Consider the following 27,989-nt stretch of genomic DNA (forward strand, 5'->3'; position numbering starts at 1 on the left):
AATTCATTTCAGTAGGCTAGCTCCGCCATAGACTCACTGCTGTAATGTCATCGAAACTGGGGCGAGGAGAGTAGAACAGGAAAAGGGGGCGTGAACCACTGCAGCAATTCACTGCCGCTCCATTAAATACCGGCAGTCATTTCATTTTTAAGTCGTATCTGCTTTTCAACTAAATATAACCGTTGTCAAATTATAGTATTGTAAGGGATAGAAGAGCAAGCATGGCGAAGCGGCAAGACACTAAGAAATTCTTTGAGAATCTCTCCGGTTCTGGAAAATCCATCGGCGTTCTGACGAGCGGAGGAGATGCTCAAGGTATCGATTGCTGTCAAGTGGATGCAAGATAGCCTATCCACTGTTTACATGTACACTGAAAAAATATAATGAAATGGAAACAATCTGTCGAGTTGTTAGATGTTGGCTTTGATCTCACACATTCACAGTAATAGGCAATTTGGTCAAGTGTTAGGCTAAATAATGCAACAAATGATACAGGCTGTCAGTAGCCTATGACAGTCATAATCTAAAATATATTTCAGGTAAAACGATTTTACTATTTTAATATAAACATTATTTGCTAAATATGTAAGCTAAAAGTCGTTTTGCAATTTAAAAGGTTGTTTAAGAGGTTATGACATCAACCGTAAAGTTTCTGGATTTTGAAGGCTGCATTGCGGAATTCCATTCGTTAATCAATAATCTGTGTCGCGTAGACATGTCGTCTGGCTCGGGCATTGCATGTCTTTCCAATTTCTGTAATTATGGTAATGGTTATATGTCTAACATAAGATCTGCACGTTCAAATCTATCATAGGCTCAATATTATAACATAGCAGGTTAGTGTGACAACTAAAAGGATGAAGAAAATAAGTGGAATCCGAATGTGTGATGGCTTTTTTCAACGTTACTAAACTTTTCAGTGCGTTGAAACCGATTGAAACACGTGTTATGTAGAGATGAGGATACAGAATCGCGCGAGTACTAGGCTTTTTCCAATGTCAGGCTCTTTTTTTGTCTCCTCTCTCCCAGTCTCTTTCTGAAAATCCATTGGATTAAAAAGGTTGAGGTCCCACCCCTCAGACATTCTCCTCCAATGTTTATTCAGAATAAACTAAGTAGAGGGGATCGGAGAGGATGCGGGGAATGTATGACATTGAAAAAAACCTTGAGTGGTGGGGAGGAAGGCGCTGAGTCCAGGGGGTGGCATGCCTACGTGAGCAACAGCAAGTATAGTGGGGTTTTCCTCAAATGCGTCACTAACGCGAAAACCCAATTTATATAACTTTGAATAAGTAGTGGAAATGAGTGTGACTCAGCCCTCCACTGCTCCATGGCTGGCCTTCATTTACTCTAAAATGATACTCCCTGAAAGTGGATTGTCTTGCAAATTTCTGCTGATTGTACAATGGTGTAGTACATTTGCAATTACAGCCTGTCTGGCATGCTAGTGTAGTGTAGCTACAACTAGTTCTAAAAGGGGCCTATGAATATAATGTATTACCCTGTAATAACATTTGTCTCCACACGGTTTTACATTTTGATTAGGCATGGCCCAAATACAGTGCCCTATATGCCCTCAAAAACACAGTTTTGTTTCTTTATTTTTATGGCCTGTGGCTGTTCTTTACTTTGTTTGATCCTATCTTGAAGGATCAGCTGTCCTGGAAGGTAGATGTGTTCTGTAGGCAAATACCTTGTTTGCAAAACAAACAATATCGTATGGTTGGAGAATCTATGCACAGTTACTGTCTCTTAGCAACACTGCTCGGCCCTAGCCAACCCACAATACTGGTTACAGTGCTTGTGCATCGACCGTGGCAGGACAACAGTCCCTAAATGTTTGTGACAGGTCAACCATTCATTGTAGTCTCTTCAATCTACATGCTGAATTGGAAATTGCGCTCTCAGTGGTGTTGGAGGAAACCAGGAAAGCAGAGAGGAAGCAGAGACTAACTCTGAAAAGCTGATGATTCCGGTGTTAGTGCCCCGCTCAAGCATACCAACAAACCGGTTAGTTTGCGACATTAGGAAATCATCCAGTTGCCTATGTAGTGCCCACTCTGGCCCAAAGTTAATGCGTTGTTTATGGGAAGGAGGTCAGACTCAAGGAACCAAGGAGATCCGCAATATACCCTGTCCTCAAGGAACCATATTAGTCAGTTGTTCAAATGTGCACCTTCTGTTGGTTTAACTGGTTCTTGGAGGAACCTATAAAGGTCGAAGGACACTGTATGTTATAATATTATAATGAACAGCGTAATTTTCACTCTTGAAGCAACATTTATATTTGCATTGCTAAAACCTAAAATGATGAACAGTAATTCATGTGTTCTTAGCCATGCTTACCTTTTAATATAATGGTAACCCCCCAATGACATCTACATTAACAGGCGGTCTTAAACCTGATCCTCCTATAAACCACACCTTCAGTCTGATAGGCAGCCACTTCACAATATATTATTTAAAAGATTCCAAATTGAACAAAACTTCTGGTATATCACTTTATGGAAGGGTTTCTTGATGATTCTCTTCCTCAAGAAGGGGTTCCTCAAGAAACCTTTTTGAACTGGAAAGGTTCAGATGGTGTGGCAAATCATACAACCCCAAACGGTTTTTCGGCACCCCTTTAATTGTTAGAGTGTACTACAGGTAATGCAGTGGAGTCTTATTGTTAGTGCCTGGAATGTTCTAGCTGTAGAGTGACTCTCGTGGCAATGCTTGACCCCGCCCACATGCTCTGGGCAACCAGTGAATAGCAGCAGTATTGTGCAGTGTAGGAAGACATACTACCAAATATGGTACCACAGCAGAGAGCCATTTTGGCACCACAGGCTCTCCACACTTATGGACTGATGCATCAAGCCAGATGAGCTAAAGCTACATGTATCTAAATGTAGCTAAAGCAGCCAAAGATATTGATTTAAATAATCACTACACTTTTTTAAGTTTAAATTATAAACATTTAAATGATAACATGTTGTATTGATACTGATGTGTCTAGACTAGACCCCTCTCCACAACTATATTTCCATGCATGAGGAATGCACAAAATGTATCCACATTCATCTCATCTTCTTAACAAATACTTGAAGACAGTATATACCGTGTAGCATTTCTTCATGAAGCCACTTCTAATTCTCTCTCCTCTCCGTCTTTCCCCCTTCTCTTTATTTCTCTGTCCCCATCTTTTTTCTTTCTCTATCACTTTGTGTTGTCGTACAGGTATGAATGCCGCGGTCCGGGCTGTGGTCCGCATGGGTATTTATGTGGGAGCCAAAGTATATTTCATCCATGAGGTGAGAACTTCACAGAGACACCTCGTGGGCTTGCACTTTTCTGCCACTGGCACTGAGACAAATCCTAACTGATGCTTTCTTTGCTGAGGCGACAAAGCTTTACTCTGAGCCCAGCCATAGCGGTTTGGATAAACAGAATTTAATTGAATCCTAATTTGATTTGGCGAATTTAGAGGATCTCTATGCAAAATGTAAATAAAACAGAGGAGAAACTATTCAACCGTTTACATGTACAACAAGACTTCTTGTATTTCATTTATGGATGATGATGAGAATGAGTAGCAAATTATTTGAATTGAAGCTGACCCAAGACATGGGTGGAGGCAGTGGGAGCGGTTTCCCATTGTTATGCAGCTGCCTAATACGCTGAGGAAATTATACTTCTTGGTTGTTATCCAATAGTATTTCTCAACTCTGGCCTTTGTGTATGCTCTATTATTAATAGTATAGTTTCATAACTGATTAAAGATGTTCAAATGGCACCATATTCCCTGTATCAGACCACATTCTTAAGGAACCTGCCTTTGTATTGGAATACTTTTGACCAGGGACTTATTTATCTTATTTAACAGGCCTGTTGTACTCTTTTTTGAAGAGTACAACAGGCCTGAAGATCAAATATGGAATTCAGAGAAGAGACACGTTTCTTTAATTGTTCAGTATGTGCACCGATGGAAGGCCTGTGCTTCAACAGTCAGCTTAGAAAGGACAGTTGATGTTTGACACCTCTGCCTTAAATACTGCCGACTCTTACACTCTTGGTGAACACAGAACCGCCCATACATCTGCATGGTGGACATGGAAGGAAACGTGCAAGTATGGTGCATAAAAATAAGTGGTCATACCAGTCAACTGGTCTTTCAGGAAGATGACTTGGTCAGTGACCTCACTGCCAGAATAGCAGCTCTGTCAGCTTGTCCGTGGCCTTTCTGTGAATAGTTGGGTTTCTGGTTTCAGATTAATACAGAGGACCCGTGAATGGTTCCTGCAGTACACTCAACTGTGTGGAAATATAACAAAGAATGTACTGGACAAATATATTGGGTATATTTAAGCAATAAGACACAATACAGTATGTGCAGGCCCACGAGGACAAAATACCATGGACAAAATGGACAAAATACCATGGCTGTCTGCTGTTCTTAGGCATGATACAGCCCTGACATAACGGCCACAAGCCCTCGAGCTGCCTGCTTTATTGCAGTTACAACCCAAATAAACAGATTCAATATTGTTTTTTACATACCTTCAGCATTGAGGGATTCAAACCACTGTTTTTTATATTATCCTGTAGACGTTTGCGCAGGTCTTGTGGTCAACCAGACATGGTGGTAGTTAGATGTTAACTCTAATATTAAATAGGTTAATGTGTTGTTCTCTAGCTGACTTAAAGGAGGAGATTCAGTAAGATATGACCGGTTGTTTCTAAGTCTGCATAATTGGATTACAGGAAGCTTCAGATCTTTCTGTAGAGACATTGCCATGAGTGTTGAATACACAGTACAGTATATAATAAGTATATCATAAAACTGTAAGTATATAATAAAATAGTTCAAGATGTATCATATTGGTTCACTTTAGCAAGAAAATGTTTATGACATTAAGACAAATTGTTAATAAAGTGACATGCAAAATGGCATTATTACTTCAATACATTTTTTGGGCCGCAACTATCAGAGAAAGCACTGGACTGAACTCCTCTCATTTTGGGTTGTTTATATAGGCCAGAAGGGATTTTATCTATGATAACCTGTTGTTTACTACTGCCATGGGTCAGGAAGGCATGAATAATCATTTTCCTTGATGTTAGCAAAGATGCATCTGAGTCAACAACTGTCCCTATAAAAAACTCTTAGATGTTGACAGCTTACACGCCTGTGCTGAGAGACGTGGCTGATGTCCTCCTTTTGTCTTACAGGGTTACCAGGGTATGGTAGATGGTGGAGAGAACATCGAAGAGGCTTCCTGGGAAAGTGTCTCAAGCATGCTGCAAGTGGTAAAGATGGCAGTGAATGTCTGTTGTGTGTGTGTGTGTGTGTGTGTGTGTGTGCGTGTGTGACTTTAGGCAAAGTACTATGGATTTGTTTGACATTAACATCACAGTGACAGGCTATATATAGTGGGCAAAGGTAGGGGTATATTTGTTCAAGACCTGTAATTTAGAAATTGCATGTGACAGATGGGCACAGCTGCGTTCACACTCAATATTAACTGAGTGAAAGTTGCCCTGTCATTGTAGATCCAACATGAACCTAATAGTTAATGACAGCCTCCAAACACGGCACACAACACAAACCTGATAAATAATGACAACAAGAAAACACCTCACAACACAATCCTGTTTGGAGGTATTCACTTTCTTGGTCACCATCCACTGTAGTGGGTAGATGTGAACATGTACTAGCCATTTGGATTCGTTTACAGTCACCATAGAAAATAAGTGACTGCTTATTTGTGGGGTATTTTCTATCTAAATTAACGCACTCACAGCCTTCTCCCTCTCTCACTCCACACCAGAGGCCAGGTTGACCTCTCTACCACACACTGTAACAGTTTTGAGTTGACTGTTGTTTGAGAGTTGGTCTGATCTGTAAGTCAGTCTTTCTAATCCAATGCAAATGACTTATGTTTGCATTAGGAACTATTCATAAACCACTAAACATAAAAAAAAGAACTACAAAAGAATAGCTTACCTTTTGTATGTGTATTCAACTATAGGGCCAAGCAAACGACACAGCTGACATATCAATACATTTCCCATACAAACAATACATGGCAACAGTATTGTTTTATGCTTATGAAGTGTCCTGTACCTCAGGCATAAAAATATACTACCGATCAAAAGTTTGGGGTCACTTAGAAATGTCCTAGTTTTCCATGAAAACATTCATGAAATGAGTTTGAATAGGAAGTGTAGCAAAATGAATAGGAAATACAGTCATTGACAAGGTTAGGAATAATGATTTGTAACTGAAATATTAATTGTGTCAAAGAATTTGTAGCAATTACAGCCTAGTTGTCAATTTGTTGAGGTAATCTGAAGAGCCTTCACCCCATGCTTCCTGAAGCACCTCCCACAAGTTGGATTGGCTTGATGTGCACTTCAGACGTACCATATGGTCATTATGCTCCCACAAGAGGTCAATAGGGTTGAGATCTGGTGACTGTGCTGACCACTCCATTATAGACAGAATACTAGCTGACTGCTTCTTCCCTAAATAGTTCTTACATAATTTGGAGCTCTGATTTGGGTCATTGCCCTGTTGTAGGAGGAAATTGGCTCCAATCAAGTGCCGTCTACAAGGTTTGGCATGGTGTTGCAAAATGGAGTGGTAGACAGTCTACTTCAAGATCCCATGAACCCTGTACAAATCTCCCACTTTATCACCACCAAAGCACCACCAGACCATCACATTGCTTCCACCATGCTTGACAGATGGCCTCAAGCACTCCTCCAGCATCTTTTCATTTGATCTGCATCTCACAAATGTTCTTCTTTGTGATCTGAACACCTCAAACTTAGATTTGTCTGTCCATAACGCCTTTTTCCCATCTTTCTCTGTCTAGTGTCTGTGTTCTTTTGCCCATGTTAATTTTTTTGTTTTATTGGCCAGTTTGAGATATGGCTTTTTCTTTGCAACTCTGCCTAGAAGGCCAGATTACTATTTAATGAAGCTGCCAATTGAGGACCTGTGAGGCATCTATTTCTCAAAGTACACACTAATGGATTTGTCCTCCCACTCCTATTTCTATTCTGGCTTGAGCCTGTTTGCGCTGTTCTGTGAAGGGTGTATTACGCAGCCTTGTATGAGATCTTTGGTTTGTTGGTAATTTCTCGCATAGAATAGCCTTCATTTCTCAGAACAAGAATAGACTGACTGTTTCAGAAGAAAGTTTATTGTTTCTGGCTATTTTGAGCCTGTAATCAAACCCAAAATGCTGATGTTCCAGATTCAGAACTAATCTAAAGAAGGCCAGTTTTACTGCTTTTTTAATCAGCACAACAGTTTTCAGCATCATTGCAAAATGGTTTTGTAATGATCAATTAGCTTTTTTAAATGATAAACTTAGATTAGCAAACACAAGGTGCCACTGAACCACAGGACTGGTGATTGCTGATAATGGGCCTCTGTACGCATATGTAGATATTCCATAAAAAGTCAGACGTTTCCAGCTACAACAGTCATTTACAACATTAACAAAGTCTACAGTACCCTGTATTTCTGATTGATTTGATGTTATTTTAATAGACAAACATTTTCCTTTTCTTTTGAAAGCAAGGACATTTCTATATGAGGACATTTCTACATTATTCAGAATTACCTCTCACAAACACATGTGAAATGCTCTTACATACACTACTGAAACCATCATCATCATCATCATCATCATCCGCTTATCCGGGGCCGGGTCGCGGGGGCAGCAGTCTAAGCTGAGATGCCCAGACTTCCCTCTCCCTAGACACTTCCTCCAGCTCTTCCGGGGGGACACCGAGGCGTTCCCAGGCCAGCCGGGAGACATAGTCCCTCCAGCGTGTCCTAGGTCTTCCCCGGGGTCTCCTCCCGGTGGGACGGGACCGGAACACCTTCCCAGGAACAAACTGTGACTGGGCATTGAAGTCCCCCAGTAGAATGAAAGAGTCCCCAGTCGGAGCACTTTCCAGCACCCCTCCCAGAGACTCCAAGAAGGTTGGGTACTCTGCACTGCCGTTCGGCCCGTAGGCACAAACAACAGTGAGAGACCTATCCCCGACCCGTAGGCGCAGGGAAACGACCCTCTCGTTCACCGGGGTAAACTCCAACACATGGCGGCAGAGCTGGGGAGCTATTAGCAAACCCACACCAGCCCGCCGCCTCTCACCATGGGCAACTCCAGAGTGGTGAAGAGTCCATCCTCTCTCAAGGAGTGTGGTTCCAGAGCCCAAGCCGTGCGTAGAGGTGATCCCGACTACCTCTAGTCAGAACCTCTCAACCTCTCGCACGATCTCAGGCTCCTTCCCCGCCAGCGAGGTGACGTTCCACGTCCCTTGAGCTAGTTTCCGTGTCCAGAGATCGGGTTGTCGAGGCCCCCGCCTTCGACTGCTGCCCGATCCTCTCCGCCCCGACCCCTTATGGTCCCTCCTTTAGGTGGTGAGCCCACGGGAAGGCGGCCCCACGTCGCTCCTTCGGGCTGAGCCCGGCCGAGCCCCATGGGGAAAGGCCCGGCCACCAGGCGCTCGCGTACGAGCCCCAACCCCGGGCCTGGCTCCAGGGTGGGGCCCCGGCTGCGCCATACCGGGCGACGTCACGGACCTAAAAATGTTTCTCATCATTAAGGGGTTTTGAACCGCTCTTAGTCTGACCCGTCGCCTAGGACCTGTTTGCCTTGGGAGACCCTACCAGGGGTATATAGCCCCAGACAACATAGCTCCTAGGGTCACTCGGGTACTCAAACCACTCCACCACGTTAAGGTGGCAGTTCATGGAGGGGACTACTGAAACCCTCTCACATAAACAACTGGAAGATTATTCGCTCGCACACACTACTGAAACTAATACAAGTGAAACGCTCTGAGATCGCTGTTTCTTTGGCTTTCAAGATGTCACTATAAACGGCGACAGATGATTATAGTACAGAAGATATAAAACACTTATAAATACATTAAATATACATAAAACTATGTGTTTTTATGTTTTTTTTATAGAAAGACTTAACCGGATTGACGCTTGGATGGCTGAAATGAGCGCGTTTTTAGAATTTCGGACTTCTTGAAAATTCTTCGTAAATACTTGAGTTTGCGAATGTGGAACCGTGGTTAGCTGGGGGAATACTGTATGTATATTATATATGTCCCATAGGGTGGCCATTTCTCCGGCTTTAGGCTGGACAGTCCGGCTGCAGGTGCAGCCTTATAAGCCTGACACTCATTTGTCCTCCTTTTGAGAAAATAACAAAAAGGCACATTACCTTGTTAGTTTAATACTTATTGGCAAAAAATGTGTGTCAAAAAAGCTGTGTCAAAATAAGTAATTACATTGGTTACATTTTCCTGTGGTGACCTATCAACACATGGCTAATTTTAATATTCAAATGAGCCATGTGTTGATTCTCCACAACACCTGCTCACACAGTTGCTACCACCAAGCTGTCAATCAAGCTCTCAGCGTCAGAGAACGTAACATTAACTAAAGTTGGTTGTTGGACTGAAATTCTGGCAAAGCGTACATATCTGAAACAGAAGGTGCTGTATTTTTTACCCTTTATCTATCCAGATAAAAACATTAAGAAGAGTTTCTGTATGATGTTTATTAGACCTATGTATTCTGAATTGGAAGGGCACTTTGTCATGAGCTGTATCTTGTATATTTATTAGTACCTATGTGGTATTGGCACCTTTATGTAACCTGGTGGAAAAGATAAGATATTACTTTATTTGTCCCACAATGGGAAAATTCCAATGTTACAGCAGCAAAGTGGATAGAGAAAAAAACAGTAAAACCAACAGCAACAGTAAATAAAAAATAAAAACACTATGTACAAGAGAAAAACGGTAAGAATCCACAAACAACAGATAACACAAATAGTAGCAGCCGCAGCCGTTGCACATGGGCAATATATTGCACAGTGATTATGGAATGGTATTGCACAGTAATTATTACACATTGTTATTTTATATAAATATTATATATATTCATTCATTATTATTATTGATGCCAAGAATTTAAACATATAAACATTTTAAACGGGATCATACCAAATAAACTCTCTCAAACAAAATCTCCAAAACAAAAAGAGAATAAAAGTTAAGAAATTAAAAAAAGCAAACTCCAAGGCGGGAGTAACGTAACAGGCAGCATGTAGCTTTCGCGCACGCGCACTACTCATCATCTTAATGTATATGTATGAGAGCGTTTCAGTAGTGTATATAAAAGCGTTCACTTGTATGTGTGAGAGCGTTTCACTTGTATGTATGAGAGCGTTTCAGTAGTGTATGTAAGAGCATTTCACATGTGTTTGTGAGAGGTAATTCTGAATAATGTCATACTTGGAAGTCACCCCAAACCTTGGAACCGTAGTGTACATCCCACCTCCCACCCAGCCTTTCATCAGCCCAGGTCCCTTCCGTCCGTCTGTTCATCAGCTGTCTTCCCCTGGCAGGGTGGCACAGTCATTGGCAGCGCCCGCTGCAAGGAGTTCCGCAGCCACGAGGGCCGTCTGAAGGCTGCCCATCACCTGGTGCAGCACGGCATCACCAACCTGTGTGTGATCGGGGGGGATGGCAGCCTCACCGGCGCCAACCTTTTCCGAGAGGAGTGGAGCGGCCTACTGGAGGAACTGGTCCAACAGGGTAACATTCAAATGGCAGATAGTAAACTCTAACACCCTTGATATTGATCAGTTAAAGAATCCCAGCTCTAGATCATAAAGATTATACAGGCTTTTTTAGAATTATAAAATTCTTTTTTTATTGGTATTTTGACCAATCAAATAAGATTAGATTTTAACGTTGGAACTCTTTCAGAGCTGATATGATTGGCCAAAAGAACAATCTGTGTTGAATGTGTCTATCAGTAGTGTAGCCATATTTCACCAGTGGTTTCGTATTGCTGAGTGTTGTGTATCCCGTTTAAAGGTCTGATTGACCAGGAGGCTGCCCAGAACAACTCAGAGCTGCACATTGTTGGAATGGTGGGATCTATCGATAATGACTTCTGTGGTACTGACATGACCATCGGGACAGACTCCGCCCTGCACAGAATCATTGAGGTGGTGGACGCCATCATGACTACTGCGCAGAGGTATTGACATGGACAGTTGTTGTTGAATGGTACAGTCCTTAACTTTAGATGAGCTAACATTTACGCCTATGTACACAGAGGTACTCACAGGAACAGGCGTATAACAAACAGTTAGGCCCTAGGGCCCTCAAACTGAACTTTGGACTTTGAAGCTTGTTCCACTTGGTTTTTTCATTGTCTAATCATGGACTTATTTAGACCAGGGATACCATGTGGGTGCAATTAATGATGAGGTAGAACAGAAAACCAGCAGGCTCCAGACGTCGTAGGGTATGAGTTGAGTACCCTTGCCCTAGGGGGTGGGGTTTATATGATTGTTCTTATGCATGACAAAATGCAGAGTGCCTCGATGCATCCCATAGTTGTGTTGAACCATAAACCGGTTTCCAACACAGTGATACCAGTACAAATAAGTTTTATCATACAGTACACATAGAATACGTAAGCAGTAAGGCACAAGGGGGTGTGATATATTGCCCATATATCACAAACCCCTGAGATTATAAACAGCTTACTGATGCTATTATACCATGGCTATCAGCCAATCAGCATTCATGATTCAAATGAGACAGTTTATGATGTACGATATACCTTTCTGCTAATCAGTATTCAGGGTTTAAACATAACATTTTATAATGAGTGGTACATGTTTCAGCTCAGCGGTATAGTTTGTATACAGTAAAAAGGCACACAAACTTATTTTCTTTCACTCAGTCACCAGAGGACGTTTGTGCTGGAGGTCATGGGAAGACATTGTGGGTACGGAATTACATTTCCTGCTTAACTTCCTGCTCAATTCTTGTACTTGCAATAATTTGTCATACATGATGGGTTTGTATTTGCATTCATTTATGTTTTGCATGCTCGGATGTGTGTGTGTGTAGGTACCTTGCTCTAGTAAGTGCTTTGGCTTGTGGGGCTGACTGGGTCCTGATCCCTGAGATGCCTCCTGAGGACGGATGGGAGGAACAGATGTGTCAAAAACTGTCTGAGGTAACACATATCGTAACACATACCTGTCATAACACATACCTATCGTAACACATACATATCGTAACAAATACATATCGTAACACATACCTGTCATAACACATACCTATCGTAACACATACATATCGTAACAAATACATATCGTAACACATACATATCGTAACACATACATATCGTAACCTATATATATCTAAACACATACATATCTTAACACATACTTTTAAAATGTTTGCCCTTTAGCAGGCGATCATATCCAGAGCGACTTGCTGTACGACTTACATCCACGCTCTAGTATTAAACCGGGTTTACATAGCAAAAGCGACAGTGTTTATCCCTGCAGTGTGTTTCTTATTGACCCAGAGCCGATCCAGAGGTTCAAGGCTGAATATTATCATAGTCGCTGAAGGAGCCACTGACAGACATGGGAAGGCTATTACTGTTGATAATGTCAAGGATGTGAGTACCTTAACATGTGACAAAGAGGAAACCAAAAGCCGGACCTACAGATGCGGGAACAACTTCATGCTTTCCCGCATGACAGAAGTAGAGACATTCTCTCTGTCGCTACGAGTGGCACGCAGCTGTTGTAGCATGAACATGGTCCAGTTTTTGAAAAGCAGTGTGCAAAACATTTCTGTCATGTACTATATATCTGTCCTTTCTCTGTCGTCCTGTAGAACCGCGCCGGTAAGAAACGGCTCAATATCATTATCGTAGCGGAGGGGGCCATAGATTGCCACAACAAGCCTATCACTACTGAATATATAAAGGATGTAAGTACTCTGAGAAGACCAAATTGGCCATCCTGCATTAGTTCAGTTCTCCTCTGCAGACCTGGGTACAAATCCATTTGGAAATCTTTCTAATACCTTACATTTTTTACTTTAACCTGCTGTGAGTTCTGTAGGGGTCAGGTTTAAAGCTTTGAGTCTATCAATTTAAAAGTTTATTGTTCTCGGGCACACCTAGGCAGTGGGATAGGATGCCATGGATGAATACCTGTTTTCCTAGCACCAAACTGTTGAACCTAGTGAAAAATAAACAGAAAAGATTTAATTTAGATGGAGAGATTACACATTTTATGATAGTAGAAGTAGATTTAGAATTAGAATTAGGAGTGATGTGTAAACATAAGTACACACAGGATTTATAATAAATATGTGCATAATGTTTAAATGGATTGGTTCCATTACACCAGACAAGCTGAACCAAGCACAGCTAAAGTATTTTAAATGATTTCTATTGGTATTTGGACCCAGGTCCGGTGCTCAGTGATCTTGTGTGCCTTGTACCTTTTGGCTGGTCATCGTCTGCGCTCGTTGTCCCATTAACAAGACCACTCACCATTTCTTAACTTTCTAAGTCTTTTCTTGGGCCTTAGTGCTTTGAGGTTCTGTGAAGTTTGCTGCTTCCTGTTTGTATGTGCACCCATGTTCTTCGTCACAGCGTACCTAACAAGCTGCTAAGCGTGGAACTAAATGAAAATAGACCAAATAGAACATCTGTGCTGGTAAGACTCTTATATATACAGTACGTTACCTTGGACAAGCAAACAATGACACCCTATTCTCTTTTAGTTCACTACATCGTAGTGTATTAGCTGGGAATCTGGGTGCCATTTGGAACACACAAAAAGTGGAAGTTATGAAGAGTCACTGTGTACGTGACAGGAAGTGTTTTGCATGTGTGTACAACTGCTTGCGATTTCCTCTTTCTTTCTTTCTTTCTTTCAAAATAAGTAGCATGCCATCGTCATTCTCTGTTAAAGAGTCTTTCATTCTAAAACATTATGAAACGCAAACAAAAAGTTTTTTTCCGTCACAAATGTCATCCTTTTTTTATATTGTGCACTACTGGTCAAAAGTAGTGCACTTTAAAGGTAATAGGGTGCTATTTGAGACGTAAAAAATGTGTTTAAGTACTCGCTTCCTTTCTGGAAACTTACATTGTCCAATACCTGGTCTTCCTTTCCTGGTTTAGCTTGTGGTTCGCTGTCTGGGGTTTGACACCCGGGTTACCATCCTGGGTCACGTGCAGAGAGGGGGAACCCCGTCTGCCTTTGACAGGATCCTGGTGAGTGTTTCATTCACAAATCACTTCACGTCAAGAAAAAGCCACCTGCAGACTGAGGGGAGTTTCCAAAATGACAGCCTATTCCCTGTGTACTACATGTAGTTAATGTGAAGGAATTTTCCAAGTGTGCCAAGAACCCATTAATTCTACGTTAACCCCCATTATAAATACGATGATTTGATTTTGTTTTGGTTCACAGTCAACTGAGTAAAAAGCTTGGACAAAACTTTAAACCAGACTACATTCAGATCTGACTACACACCCTCTCTCACTTACTTGGAGCTCAGAAACCTGTTCATTATGGTCATAATCCTTGGCTGTGTTCCTCCTTATTCCCCGATTTAAGTTCCTTCTCCCCTCGTGTCTATTGTCTGTGATTATAGTTCCTCCCTGGTCATTGTTTTCACATTTAGTGTCATTCTGAAACGTTTGTTGCAGTTTCATGTTTTGTCACATTCTAGTTATGTCAGTAAAGTTCTCCGTTCTCCCGCGCACGTGTCCTGCCTCTTCAGATATTACACTAGCTTACACCACATTAGAGTGTGAAAATGTCACTTCTGGTTTTTCTAATTCTGACAGCAGTGGCAGAAAACCAGCTACCAAAGCGGCTACAATGTCCTTTGCATTGATGCTGGACCGTTGGTTCTGGTTGCCGAGGACTCTGCCAGTGTAATATTCCCTTCTTAATGGGAGATCTTGTGTAGGTTGGTCAGACAGTAATGGCGGTGACCATTCTTTCGGCTGCCAGTTCTCCCCTTGACAGTAGCGGCGGAAGGTTAAGTGGGACGTCTCTGTTATCATTAGTATTAACTGGCTTAACCGTTGACCTCTTGCTTGTCCCCCCAGGCCAGTCGTATGGGAGTGGAGGCCGTCCTGGCCCTCCTGGAGGCGTCAGCCACCACCCCGGCCTGCGTTGTGTCTCTGTGTGGGAACCAGGCAGTCCGTCTGCCCCTCATGGAGTGTGTTCAGATGGTGAATTGCTGTTGGCCTTCCCCGTACACTTTCTGTTCACATCTAACACAAGCCCTTCAGCACAAACTGCACTGCTTTGAACAGAGCCCAATCCACAAAATGGCCCATTCCATTGATTTGACCAGGGCCTGTTCCACTACTTTTGAGTAAGGCTGTTGATTCAGACAAATGAATAATTTGTAATCTTGCTCTCAATAGACACAAGATGTCCAGAAAGCCATGGATGAGAAGAATTTTGAAGAAGCTGTGAGACTACGTGGCAGGTATATGATCTCACTGTTTTTGTATTGTGAATTTCTTTTGTAATTAGTATTTTTTGGCTATCTTTGGCTAGCAGCAATCAGGCATGACCGTTACATCGTTTTTTTAAATGGTTATTTTCATCTGGCCTTTGAGGTTTATATGGTGTAATTCTAGACAATAATAACTGGACAAATGACAGTTTTTTTCATTTCCATTTGCAGGAGTTTCGAAAACAACCTGAACACCTACAAACTCCTCTCTTTCCGTAAAGCCGACTCGGAGCTCCCACATGTAAGTAACCTTCGACACCTCAATATGCAAGACATATTGTCCCTTTATAAATGTACTGTTGCATTCTCATGCATTCTCCGTAACATTTGTCTTTCCAGCATTTCTCAGATTTGTGCTTTAGGATCAGGTACTTCCTGTTGAGGTGCATTGTGGGTCATAATGAAGTCTTTTTGTGACACTAACAGAGTGTTTGTTTAATTATTTTCTGTTTTGAGGGGATAGGAGGAGAATGGTTCGCCATATAATGTAGGTACCTCACTGGTCATTAATTTTCTCTTGCAGCTTGAGCTCAGTGCTAGTAGGCCTTAATGTTCAAATGCCAATCATTAGTTGCAATTAAATGCTTGTAGCCAAGTGCAGGTCTGATTGTGCTAACATGCCATCTCCTTGTGATTGGCTTGACAATGACAGCTATAGAGTTGGCATGACCACAAACAGCACCTGGACCAGGCTAGTGTATCTTAGAAATAGAAAATACAAATACAAAATAGGAACTTTCCAGCATTAACGGTAGAACTTGAAGTATGCATTTAAAAAAAAAAATATTACTTAGAGCCACGATTTTAGTTCAGCATTTCATTCTTAGGACACGTGCATTTGAATTGAATAAGGTCTCGTGGAGCTATGACTAAACTAGTCACCTTCTGGGGTAGTAAATGTAGAATCAGAACATTCTGAGCATAAATGGTGCCACAAAAGGACAGTCTTTCTTCTGCCTGTTTCTGTAGCCTTTCCCACCTCATTTCTTATTTCATCATGAGTGTGCTTAAAAGGAATGCAAATTCTTAGTAGGACTTGCTGCACTTTTAGTATGCTTGCTGCCAACGTAGAAGCCTGCTAACTAGTTCTAGTGGGGAAAAGTATCAGTCATGCTGCTTTCAAATGATACCACTGAAGCCTTGCTAAAAGCAGATTTAACGTAGCAGTCATTACATTCATTAACCTTTGAATGGAAGAGATTACTTCTGAGTGTTTCACTTGGACTGAAATAGGTGCCAGTTCTCATTTAGTGGTCTGGTACAGTTTATAGAACCTACTATTCACTAAAAGGAACAGGAGTTCAAGCAGAAGAACATTTCAAGCAGTGTACATCTCTGTTGGGCTCGTTTCCAAGTCAAGCACCGGAAGTAACTCACACATAGGGTGTATCCATCCGGGATCTTAATGAGATCTCTGGATTTTCCTGAGCTCAGAGCCAGGTGCGTATGGGAAGCACATCAATAGCAGCTAGAGATTATCTCTGCTTGCTCTCCTGGCCTCCACAGGGACAAGAGCTTTGCCAGGCTTGTAGAACATCTCTGATCAATATCAAGAGCTACAGCTTGTGTGGCTTGTTGCACAGGGGTTTGGCCATGTGGGTATCCATGCATTGGGGTCCTTCCCAATTATTCCAAAATTAGCTTTTGGAATTCACTTAATGGAAATGTTACTGACCCAAAGTTTATGGTGGGGATGTATTTCCAAAAACACTTGTGTTTTCTCAATGTGTGTGTGTGTGACGGCTGTGCTGTGAATCCCCAGAGCTCCTTTAACGTGGCCGTCCTGAACGTGGGAGCCCCCGCGGCGGGCATGAACGCTGCCGTACGCTCGGCCGTCAGGGTGGGCATCAGCGAGGGGCACAAGATGTTTGCCGTTAACGACGGTTTTGAGGGATTCTACAAGGGACAGGTATTAACACGTTGCTGTGTTTTGTTGGCCTGACTTCATCGTAGCTTTACAACCCCCTTTTCTCTCTGTTGTTTGCTCAGACGTTTGCTCATGCGCCTTGTTTTATCCTTTTTAACTGGATATAAGTCCCCTAGCATTGTTTAGTCCCCTAGCAATGTTTAGTCCCCTAGCATTGTTTAGTCCCCTAGCATTGTTTAGTCCCCTAGCAATGGTTAGTCCCCTAGAATTGTTTAGTCCCCTAGCAATGTTTATACCCCTAGCATTGTTTAGACCCCTAGCAATGTTTAGTCCCCTAGCAATGTTTAGTCCCCTAGCATTGTTTATACCCCTAGCATTGTTTAGTCCCCTAGCAATGTTTAGTCCCCTAGCAATGTTTAGTCCCCTAGCATTGTTTAGTCCCCTAGCAATGTTTAGTCCCCTAGCATTGTTTAGTCCCCTAGCATTGTTTAGTCCCCTAGCAATGTTTAGTCCCCTAGCAATGTTTAGTCCCCTAGCATTGTTTAGTCCCCTAGCAATGTTTAGTCCCCTAGCATTGTTTAGTCCCCTAGCAATGTTTAGTCCCCTAGCAATGTTTAGTCCCCTAGCAATGTTTAGTGCCCTAGCAATGTTTAGTCCCCTAGCATTGTTTAGTCCCCTAGCATTGTTTAGTCCCCTAGCATTGTTTAGTCCCCTAGCAATGGTTAGTCCCCTAGAATTGTTTAGTCCCCTAGCAATGTTTATACCCCTAGCATTGTTTAGTCCCCTAGCATTGTTTAGTCCCCTAGCAATGTTTAGTCCCCTAGCAATGTTTAGTCCCCTAGCATTGTTTAGTCCCCTAGCAATGTTTAGTCCCCTAGCATTGTTTAGTCCCCTAGCATTGTTTAGTCCCCTAGCAATATTTAGTCCCCTAGCAATGTTTAGTCCCCTAGCAATGTTTAGTCCCCTAGCAATGTTTAGTCCCCTAGCAATGTTTAGTCCCCTAGCATTGTGTTTTATATTTGCACGTTTATTGTATGAAAGCCGTCAGCAAACATGCTTGAAAGGATTCATAAAAAATAAAGGTGAAGACAGATAAGCTGACATTTATAGTGGCCCGATTGACTGGTCTACTGAATGTCACGCCCTAGCATGAACCGTGCTGAACTGATAATACTTGTGTTGGGAGACAAACAGCAATACTTACAGTAAGCAAATTGGTTTCATATCTAGTCCCCTAAGCAAACCTTTCTTCTTTTCTTTTTACATTTTCCTTAATGTTTCTCCCCTACCCATTACATGATGACCTATTTAGGGTTATTCCAGGAGAGTTGAAGATCAAGACACTTATTTTTTAATGCACATTCGGCTAAATGATGTGCTTCTCACCACACTGAACACTCAACCAAATTGTTTGGAGGAGAGCCTGTTCTCTGTATTCCCTTGTGATTGAGCTCGTGGACAACACAAGAGGTGGGAAATTGCAACAAGATGAGGCAACCATTTCCAAAATCCACCTTTCCACTCCAGGTGGTGCTGAGACAATTTGCACCACCTTCTATAGGAGTTCAAGTGCACCAACAGATTCATTCTGAACAATCACATTATTGTGACATGGCCATGACATGTATTTAGTAATTAAGAAATATATAAAGCAACATAATACCATAAAATACCAAATATACACGACAATAGTGAACCTATTGTTAGTGCACCTGTAGAAGTTGGTGCAGGTTTTTGCAGACATGCCAAACTACTTGAATCTCCTCAGGAAGTACAGGCGCTTTTGGGCAGTTTTACCACTGAGACAGCTTGCCTGGACCAGGTGAGGTCATCACTGATGAAAACGCAGAGGCACCTAAAGTCGGAGACTCTGTCTACTTCAGCTCCATCGATGTGTATGGGGGCGTGACCTGAAGTCCATGTGTACACATGCAGGTGGAGTGTAGAAACATGGAGGTTTGCACAGGGGTGGAGTGTAGGTGTGCCTCAAGGATTCAAACTCAGTGATATGTCTGTACTGCGAGACAGTGACTAAGAACACTGGGTTCCTCAGAGGGCTGCAGGACCTCACTCAACCTGTATCTGATCACCTGTTCCCAAACCTCTCAGTCCCTGGCCAAATAAAAGCATGGAGGCAGGGATAAGTGATTAAAAGGCACCGGAAGCATTTTGGAATTACGTACCGTGTAAAGGAGCTTAAAGGTGACTAATGTAAGACAGAATCTTCTTTAGACCTTTTCTCAAACACTGTTTTGTTGTCTGTCCACACAGATAAAGGAGATTAAATGGGGAGATGTAGGGGGCTGGACGGGCCAAGGAGGGTCAATCCTGGGAACGAAGAGGTAGGTTGATGTTCAAAAGCCACGCACGGCATCAAACACATGCATGGGGAAAACCTCAACACTTTGGTTCAGAAAGATGAACGTTCTGAAAAGATCTGAAAGATTAACGTTGAGTATTCACTTCTCTTTCCAGAACCCTTCCAGCAAAGTATCTTGATAAGATTGCTGAACAAATCAGGATACATAACATCAATGCCTTGCTCGTTATCGGTGGATTTGAGGTGTGTACAGAACAAACAACATTTGTATTATAGTATTATGTTATACAGTATTATGAAGTAGCTTGTTGTACTTATGATTTTGAGAAGTACCATAAATGTATGAGTAAAATAAGAATAGTAATACTGAAACATATCTTATTATGTTTTATCATGTGTTTTATCCAGTTATATTCATTTATTTCAGTATAATTTACTTAATAATTTTGAAAATATTTTTTCATCTAAAACTTCCTTCCCCCTTCAGGCTCTCTCCGTCATGTGTGTCCCGCCCCCATATTTATGTCAGTCACACTGTGTGGTACTTCCTGTCTGTGTCACGCTGTCCGTTGTGATAGGCCTGGCTCCCTCACCCTGGCTCCCTCACCCTGGCTCCGCCTACCTTTTTCTGTCTCTTCTCATTATTGCGTCCAAAATGGCACCTTATTCCCTATACAGTGCACTTCTTCCCCCAGTTCCTTGGTCAGCAGTAGTGCACTATACAGGGAATAGGGTGTGATTTCGGAACGTGACCCCATAACTAAGTCCTGGCTCTGCCCTGTACTGCAGGCCTTCCTGGGAGTCATGGAACTGTCGGCCGCCCGGGAGAAATATAATGAGTTCTGTGTTCCCATGGTTATGGTCCCTGCCACGGTCTCCAACAATATACCGGGCTCTGACCTCAGCATTGGCGCAGACACAGCTTTGAATGCGATTACGGATGTAAGTGTGGCTCAGGGTCAGAGGTCGTGAAGGCGACGTGTGTTTATGACTCCCGGCAGCCAATCCGACTAAGGGACTGATGGCAGCTCGTGCCGTGGCGTTCACCAGCATCCCTATTGGCTCAACATATTGGTGTTTTGTTCAGAGGCACCACTCTGATTAGTCTTGACTGAGGTGTGCATGTGTACATAGGGTTAGAAAACCATTAGACAGAGTAATAAGCAAAGTGGTATGATCCTCTGTTCAGTTGCATGTTAGCGCTTTATTAGGCCAATAGTAGGAGTAGTTATACTATGGGTAAGCATTATATTTTGGGGGTAGTTGTTCTTATAGATTGGTGTTGTATTAGCGAGGTAGTAGAAGTAGTAATAGTAGTAGCAGTAGTTATAATATGGCATTATATATTTGTAGTAGTACTAGTAATAGTAGTAATAGCAGTAGCAGTAACAGTATTAGTAAGAGTAGTAATAACAGTGGTAGTTGTAGAATTAGTAATAGCAGTAGTAGTATTAGTAGTAGTAGTAGTGGCATTTGTGTTAATAGCAGTAGTAGTGGTAGTTGTGGTGGTAGTAGCAGTAGTGGTAGTAATAGCAGTAGCAGTAGTAGTAGTAGTAGTAGTAGTAATAGTGTTAATAGCAGTAGTAGTATTAGTAATAGTATTAGTGACAGTCATGTTAATAGCAGTAGTAGTGGTAGTTGTGGTGGTAGTAGCAGCAGTGGTAGTAATAGCAATAGCAGTAGTAGTAGTAATAGTGGTAATAGCAGTAGTAGTATTGGTAATAGTATTAGTGGCAGTCATGTTAATAGCAGTAGTAGTAGTAGTAGTAATAGCAGTAGTAGTATTAGTAGTAGTAGTAGTAGTAGTGTCATATGTGATAATAGCAGCAGTAGTAGTAATAGTGGTAATAGCAGCAGTAGTATTAATAGTAGTAGTAGTAGTGGCAGTCGTGTTAATAGCAGTAGTAGTAGTGGCAGGGTTGTATCTGTAGTAATTCTATATTCAGGCTAGTATCAGTCTGATGCCTCTGGGGTTATGCCTGTGGTTGTTGCTGGTAAATGCCATTGTGGAGCTCAGTCAGGTCCCAGGTAAGTGGCAGCTAGCAGCATGCGCTAGAGACGGGGCATGTTTTATAGTAGGGTACTGGGTTGTTCTGTCTGCACCTGCACACTTTTTGTTTTGAAAACCCACGATAAGATGGCTGGTCCTTGGTCTAGTTTAACACAACAATTACCTCTATATTTAACAGTCCAACACAGTTCTATAAACGGCTACTAGCCAGCTGAATGAGGTGGGGCTTATTAACAGAATAGTAGCCAGCTGAATGAGGTGGGGCTTATTAACAATAGTAGCCAGCTGAATGAGGTGGGGGCTTATTAACAGAATAGTAGCCAGCTGAATGAGGTGGGGGCTTATTAACAGTATAGTAGCCAGCTGAATGAGGTGGGGGCTTATTAACAGAATAATAGGAATGACTTAGATGTACAGTAGTAGTACTAACCTTTTCATTTAGCCTTCACATTTCTTTCACCCTTATTTAATCCTTGACTGAAAATACATTCTTATTCATTGCAAAAACCTGGGTGAATGTAGGGTTAACCGCCCTGCCCAGGGACTAACCTAAGACTAACTCTGACTTACAGAGATCTACATCTAATTACACTTAATTCTCTCTACACAGTTTAAAATAGTTGCAATAGTCATATGCCTTATTGGAAAAAGAAACCCAGTTCTATGCAAACTTAACATATTTATTTGTCTACTGACAATCTATTTAATTTGAGATCACTGACAAACTGTTACTATTTGCTAGCACGTGCGGGAAGGTGAATGCGTCATTGAACAGTAACAAACCATTGTTGTCTTGAACAAGGCCTGACCGTAATCTTGTTTTGACCCTCGTCCGCGTGAGCAAAGGGCCTGACGCTTAATGGCCAGCGTTTAGCCACTGGCATGCAAACATTCCCTGGCGTTGCGTGGCTACATCGCGACTGACCGAGTCTTCTGTTGTTTTTACGTCAACACCTCTATCCGTCAGCAGGCCAGGGTGACCTACAAACCCCGCCCCTCTTCGGTCTCTTGACCTACGGGATGCCAACCCCGCCCACCTATCACACGGAGAGAGCCACCCCCAGGAAACACACAGATACTACATGTCTTTGTGAAGGGTCTAAATCAGGCCCAAGTAGGGTATCATGTAGTTGGGTCTGCCTCCCAAACAAGAAGCCTATTCCCTTTATAGTGCATTACATTTGGCTGGAGCCCTATGGGCCTAAAAGAGCTCTATATATAGGGAATATGAGGTTTATTTGGGACACAAGGCCTTCCGTTTTAGCTCGGTGTGTGTGTACTCCCCCTAGTGGACTAACACGTTTGTGCTGCACCATCACCTCAGGCGTTTGAGTGTCTGCTGCAGCTTTATGAGGCCCGGACCAGCCATGAAGACTTTTGCATCCCGATGTGTATGCTGCCTGCCACCATTAGTAACAATGTCCCCGGTACCGATCTGAGTATTGGTGCTGACACTTCCCTCAATGCCATCGTGGAGGTAAAGTAGAACACACCTAGCCTGGTGCTAGTCCCGTTTGTGCTTCTGTCAACTCCGTGGTCAATTCCAGGCATGACAAGGAAGAACAAGGAGTTGGCGCAATAGCCCAAACAGACCGGTACCCAGGCTACGACTCACAGCTTTGAACGAGGGTGACATACTAAGTTATTAATCATCACTACATCTGTATAATTAATGGTCTGCTTTCCTAAATATCGTCCGGACATTCTTATCAGCGTTCAATTACGATACGTTTTGTTTCAGTTATTGGACAGATGCGACTCTAGTTCACATTGTAAAACCGTTGTGGAGAAAACACATGTAGATGAGAATATAGACTGATAGGCACTCCCCACAACTACCCTCCCTCACACACGCAAGCACACTCTTTAACTCTTAAGTCTTACCCTAAACTTAGCTCCAAGTCAGATAAAGCTTCTTGTTAAAGCGAGGACCGGCCAAATGTCCTCACTTAGTACTGTCGTACTGAGACAGTAAAACAGGAACACCCACACACAACTGTACACACGAATGCCCTAAGCCTCACCTTTTCTTTACTAACAATTTGTTTCTGGTTTGTCGTTATGGGAGAATTCTTTATGAGACTCGATCTGTTTCCTGGTAAATCTCACTGCACTGTCTGTATGAGGTTATGTATGGAGCATGTTCTGGGGAAATGTGTCAGCATGGTGGATCCACATAGTCTTTGTGTATGAAAATAAGATTGTCTGCATGCCATTAACCCGTGGGTGAATCCCAACTTTCACCCTATGCCCTGTAAAGTGCCCTACTTTTGACTTGGGCCCAGTTCGCAAAAGTAGTGTACTATCAAGGCCTGGGATCCTCAAACCTTTCCTCGGGGGGGGCAGCCACCGTTCCATGTTTTTGAACTTTGACAGAGCTAGCATACCTGATTTAATTAGTCAACAAATGGTCACTCCCTTGATTAGTTTAGTCACATAAGCTAGTTAAGGGCTACAGCGTAAACATGAAACAGTCCCTGAGGACAGGTTTGGGGACCGCTGATGTAGGCCATAGGGAGTCATTTGGGACAAGCCAACATGTCTTCTTTGACCTGACTATGAGCATCTGTGTGTCAGACGTGTGACCGCATCAAGCAGTCGGCCAGCGGGACCAAGCGGCGTGTGTTCATCATCGAAACCATGGGGGGGTACTGCGGGTACCTGGCCAGTGTGGGGGGGCTGGCAGCTGGGGCTGACGCCGTCTACATCTACGAGGAGCCCTTCGACATCCGGGACCTCCAGGTGAGAGACAATCCAAGTAGGGCTGCGAAATTCCAGTCACTTTCTCCAGAGTCACTGGCCGGATGATTCCGAGAATCAAAATGGAATTGTTTTTACGCGGTGTACACGGACAAACTGAAATGTTGACATTGGAGGAAAATCGATTTTGAACCCATACTGCAGTGGGGCGGATTTGAACCCATGCTGCAGTGTCACATTTGCACTGGAGGCAGTGGCTTGGACTGCCTGAACCCCTCTAGGACAGCTTCGTAAGATTAAACCATAATTGTTTTTGTACAAAGACTAATTGCTCAGTTGTAGTTCTATTGTCTGAGATATTAAAGCAACACTCCAGCCAATCGCGGTCCTCCGTCAGCACAGCGAGCCTCTCGGGTTTCAGAAGGCCCAGGTGACCCAGATTTCAGGACACTGAAGTACGTGGCTACGGCAGTTATTAATAGGAGTCTTAAGCTCTGACCGAGACAGATGTCATTGTAATGGTTGGAGATAGTTGACCTACTTAACAGAGAAAGGTTGGAGGTGCTGTTATTGTCATAGAGATACTGTTTTCAGGTACGCAAATGTAAAGGCCCCTCTCAGGTGATTGGAAAAATATGTGCTTCACTTCCATGACAACGTATCACTTATGTGCTATTTAATGCAATAAATGTTAAGGATATAGAGCACGTTCAACATCGCAAAACAGTTTGAGTTTCTTATTAAAAGTATACACGTTAAAGAAAAGATGATGATTTGGTCCAATTCAGTGGTCCAACCAGCCTGCTGTACACCGTAGGCTAAGTAACAGGTGCAATCTGGGAGATTTATATTGTACTACTAGCATAAAAATAAACAAAAATGACCAGTAGATATCTGCAGTTAATGTTGTAAGTTCATGTTTCAAATCATATTGTCCTACACAATTAGTCACTGAATGACATATTTCCGGTTGAAACATTCTCTCCGGTGAGGCTACCATTTTGCATTCACTTGTAATCTCCTTATACTCGCTTTAGACACTCGCAGTACTGTCCTTCCCACGCTAAATCACCCCAGACTAGCTAGTACTATACATGTCTCCTTCGATAAGGGAAGGCGAGGAGACAAGCCGTGTTATTGTTTAGAGGCGGGATTCTACCCAGTGCCCCTTTAATTGGAGTGAATGATGACTGCTTGTTGAAGAGGTGCGCCACCTGCTGATCGGCAGAGTGCCCTGCGTTCCTCAGCCCCTCAGAGACGCAGCAGAAAAATTAGCTCAGTTCTGCACCCCTGAAAGTTCAAGTGTGCCAGAGACAGCGGAAGTCTCTGGAATCCTTCACACTCTCCCAGCTAATGTGAGGGTTCTCTCTTTGCCTTCAGTCCAACGTTGAACATTTGACTGAGAAGATGAAGACGGGCATCCAGAGAGGCTTGGTGCTCAGGTAAGGCAGAGATCTTCATTTGCGTGTTAATATAGAACACTTTGCAACTATTGAGTCCTACGACCTAATCATATTTCAACAGTTCTGGATGCCTACTGTACTGTTTTTGTTAAAGCATCAGCTATTAATTCCTGAAGTGTGCACATTTTTTCTTCAAGGAGGTTTTTGGAGGCTAGTTAATATTGCTATGTGTGAAAGAGCTCAGAAGAGACTGAAAACCCTTTCTTAACCTCTGTGTGTGTTCCAGGAATGAGAACTCAAACGTGAACTTTACCACAGACTTCATCTACCAGCTTTACTCTGAGGAAGGTAAAGGAGTGTTTGACTGCAGGAAGAACGTCCTTGGCCACATGCAGCAGGTGGGTATAGCTCATTAGTCACTGACACATACCCTGAGCAGTACTCTAATAGCCTACTGTAACTACAGCCCATGAACCTGACTCAAGTCAAACAGCTCATTGGTTCCATTTATTTCTCAAGGGAGGTGCGCCTTCCCCGTTCGACAGGAACTTTGGAACCAAGATTTCAGCTAAAGCAATTCAGTGGATTTCAAAAAAACTTAAGGAGTCTTACAAAGAAGGTATGTACCTAATATTTGGGGCTAATGCACACTAGTTGGCCTATTCATTGAGCCTGGGCCCTAAATGGCAGAGCTGTTTAGGTTGTCATTTGAGAGACACACACGGTGAACGTAATTACTGCATTTCCTGAGCGTGCAGGGAAGGTGTTCGCTAACACGGAGGACACTGCCTGTTTGCTGGGAATGCGTCGCAGAGCCCTGGTGTTCCAACCAGTGGTGCAGCTGAAAGAAGAGACAGACTTTGTGTAAGACAACATTTGTGGTATCTAGTATTTGCAGAGTGCCAGACACCCATTTGGTCCTAGAACACATTCTTTATTTTCTGTCTGAACCGCCATTGCGCAGGACATCAAATGATGTCTTCAGTTTCTCTTACTGCTACATACACCCATTGAAATGTAGCACATTTAGCACAGCTATGAACGTAAACAGTGTGTTGCTTGTTTTGTGCCATTTGGGGGTTTCATGAAGAGTGCGTGTGTTTCTCACTTTCTGAACGTGCAGCCACAGGATCCCTAAGGAGCAGTGGTGGCTGAAGCTCCGCCCCCTGATGAAGATCCTGGCCAAGTACAAGACGAGCTACGACGTTTCCGACTCCGGCCAGCTGGAGCACGTGACCCGGATCAGGCCCAAGAAGGACTGAGCCCGCTAGTCTCCGGCTGACCAGCACACAGCTAATCTAGATAGTCTAGTCGTTGCAGAGCGCTGGGCAGCTCTGGGTTGATCACTCTGTAACCGTGGTAATTCTTACCAGCACTATCCGTCCCGTCTATATTCCTTTCCTTTCAGAAGCTGCTTGAGGACTCCGTTCTCCACCGGTCTTTCCTTGGCACAGTGGTGGAGAACTTGGATGTAGTTTGCCATCGTGGTCTCAAGGGTCAGTGTTACATGGTATATACTTGAATCTGTGACCCAACGTTTTCTATATGTTATGTTGCTTTGCGCTAAAAAAGTCCACGTTACAAATTAATGACAACATATGGTATGTTACTTGAACTTGTTACAAATGGAGGCGGAGTTCCACCCCCCCCCCCCCCGGCCTTTACCAAAACACCATCACAGCCTGTCTGTTTGAATGTAACAGCGCTCAACACAGCCCCTTGTGGCTGTAGCTAAACATAACATCATATGAAATGGAGTGTCGCAGATTTGTTATCTGTGCTGTCTATTCTGAGACCAGTCTGAGTCTGTGCCCATGGGTGGTTCTTCTCTGCCGTCAGAGCAGACTGTTTCTCACCACCTATGCCAGATGAACCCGTGTTGTCGTCGTCACTCCTTTCCCTGCCTACTTGCACTTGTACCAAACCTGGGTTAGTGCTGTACGTCCTTTGTTTTGCTGCTGTATTTTTGTGGTTTTGTCGAGGATGCGTTTGAATTCCATTATTATGCAATATAACCTTGTTTTGTTGTGTCGACTCGCAGTGTGAACTGATTGTTTTGTCTGAGTAATTAAATGATATTTATTGTGATGAGTTATGACATTTCTGCACCTCACCTTATTCTTCATATATCACAGAATAAAAATGGATGCTTGGTGGAATTGTGTCTGGCGAGGAGGTTGCCTTATGAAAATCACTACCACTGCAGATATGTTTTGTTTCCTATGTAATGTAACCACGCAAAAATCAAGCATGTTGACTAGGCAAGTGATGACAAATCAAAAAAAA

At 42.8% G+C, this 27,989-nt stretch overlaps 1 protein-coding gene across 9 annotated transcripts; it reads left to right on the forward strand.

Moving 5' to 3' along the window:
- On the forward strand, positions 1–27,862 carry pfkpb (phosphofructokinase, platelet b). Of its 9 annotated transcripts, none has more exons than XM_010882771.5 (23): positions 2–315; positions 3,223–3,296; positions 5,215–5,292; positions 10,434–10,623; positions 10,909–11,074; positions 11,789–11,833; positions 11,959–12,067; positions 12,742–12,837; positions 14,045–14,137; positions 14,984–15,109; positions 15,308–15,372; positions 15,574–15,643; positions 15,866–15,889; positions 17,165–17,311; positions 19,541–19,611; positions 19,745–19,832; positions 22,925–23,077; positions 24,178–24,342; positions 25,681–25,742; positions 25,990–26,101; positions 26,223–26,322; positions 26,462–26,567; positions 26,827–27,862. In XM_010882771.5, exons 1-23 carry the CDS (start codon positions 222–224, stop codon positions 26,963–26,965), a joined length of 2,373 nt encoding a protein of 790 aa, XP_010881073.1. In that variant the 5' UTR covers positions 2–221; the 3' UTR covers positions 26,966–27,862. The 9 variants fall into 9 exon arrangements, with proteins under 9 accessions (XP_010881116.1, XP_010881073.1, XP_010881080.1 ...); XM_010882778.5 differs by lacking the exons at positions 12,742–12,837; positions 22,925–23,077 and adding exons at positions 12,425–12,520; positions 20,379–20,531 and having other exon boundaries at positions 3–315; XM_010882761.5 differs by lacking the exon at positions 22,925–23,077 and adding an exon at positions 20,379–20,531 and having other exon boundaries at positions 5–315.
- Positions 27,863–27,989: the final 127 nt, after the last annotated feature.

The sequence above is a fragment of the Esox lucius genome, chromosome 3 (assembly GCF_011004845.1).
Source record: "Esox lucius isolate fEsoLuc1 chromosome 3, fEsoLuc1.pri, whole genome shotgun sequence".
Lineage (NCBI taxonomy): Eukaryota > Metazoa > Chordata > Actinopteri > Esociformes > Esocidae > Esox > Esox lucius.

What these genes read in the sequence shown, in the direction of transcription:
- pfkpb (XM_010882771.5), top strand. Translation starts at nt 222, where the DNA reads ATGGCGAAGCGGCAAGACACTAAGAAATTCTTTGAGAATCTCTCCGGT. An exon ending in TCAATCCTGGGAACGAAGAG is followed by an intron (nt 19,612 to 19,744) that starts GTAGGTTGATGT and finishes TTCTCTTTCCAG; the next exon opens with AACCCTTCCAGCAAAGTATC. An exon ending in CAGAGAGGCTTGGTGCTCAG is followed by an intron (nt 25,743 to 25,989) that starts GTAAGGCAGAGA and finishes TGTGTGTTCCAG; the next exon opens with GAATGAGAACTCAAACGTGA.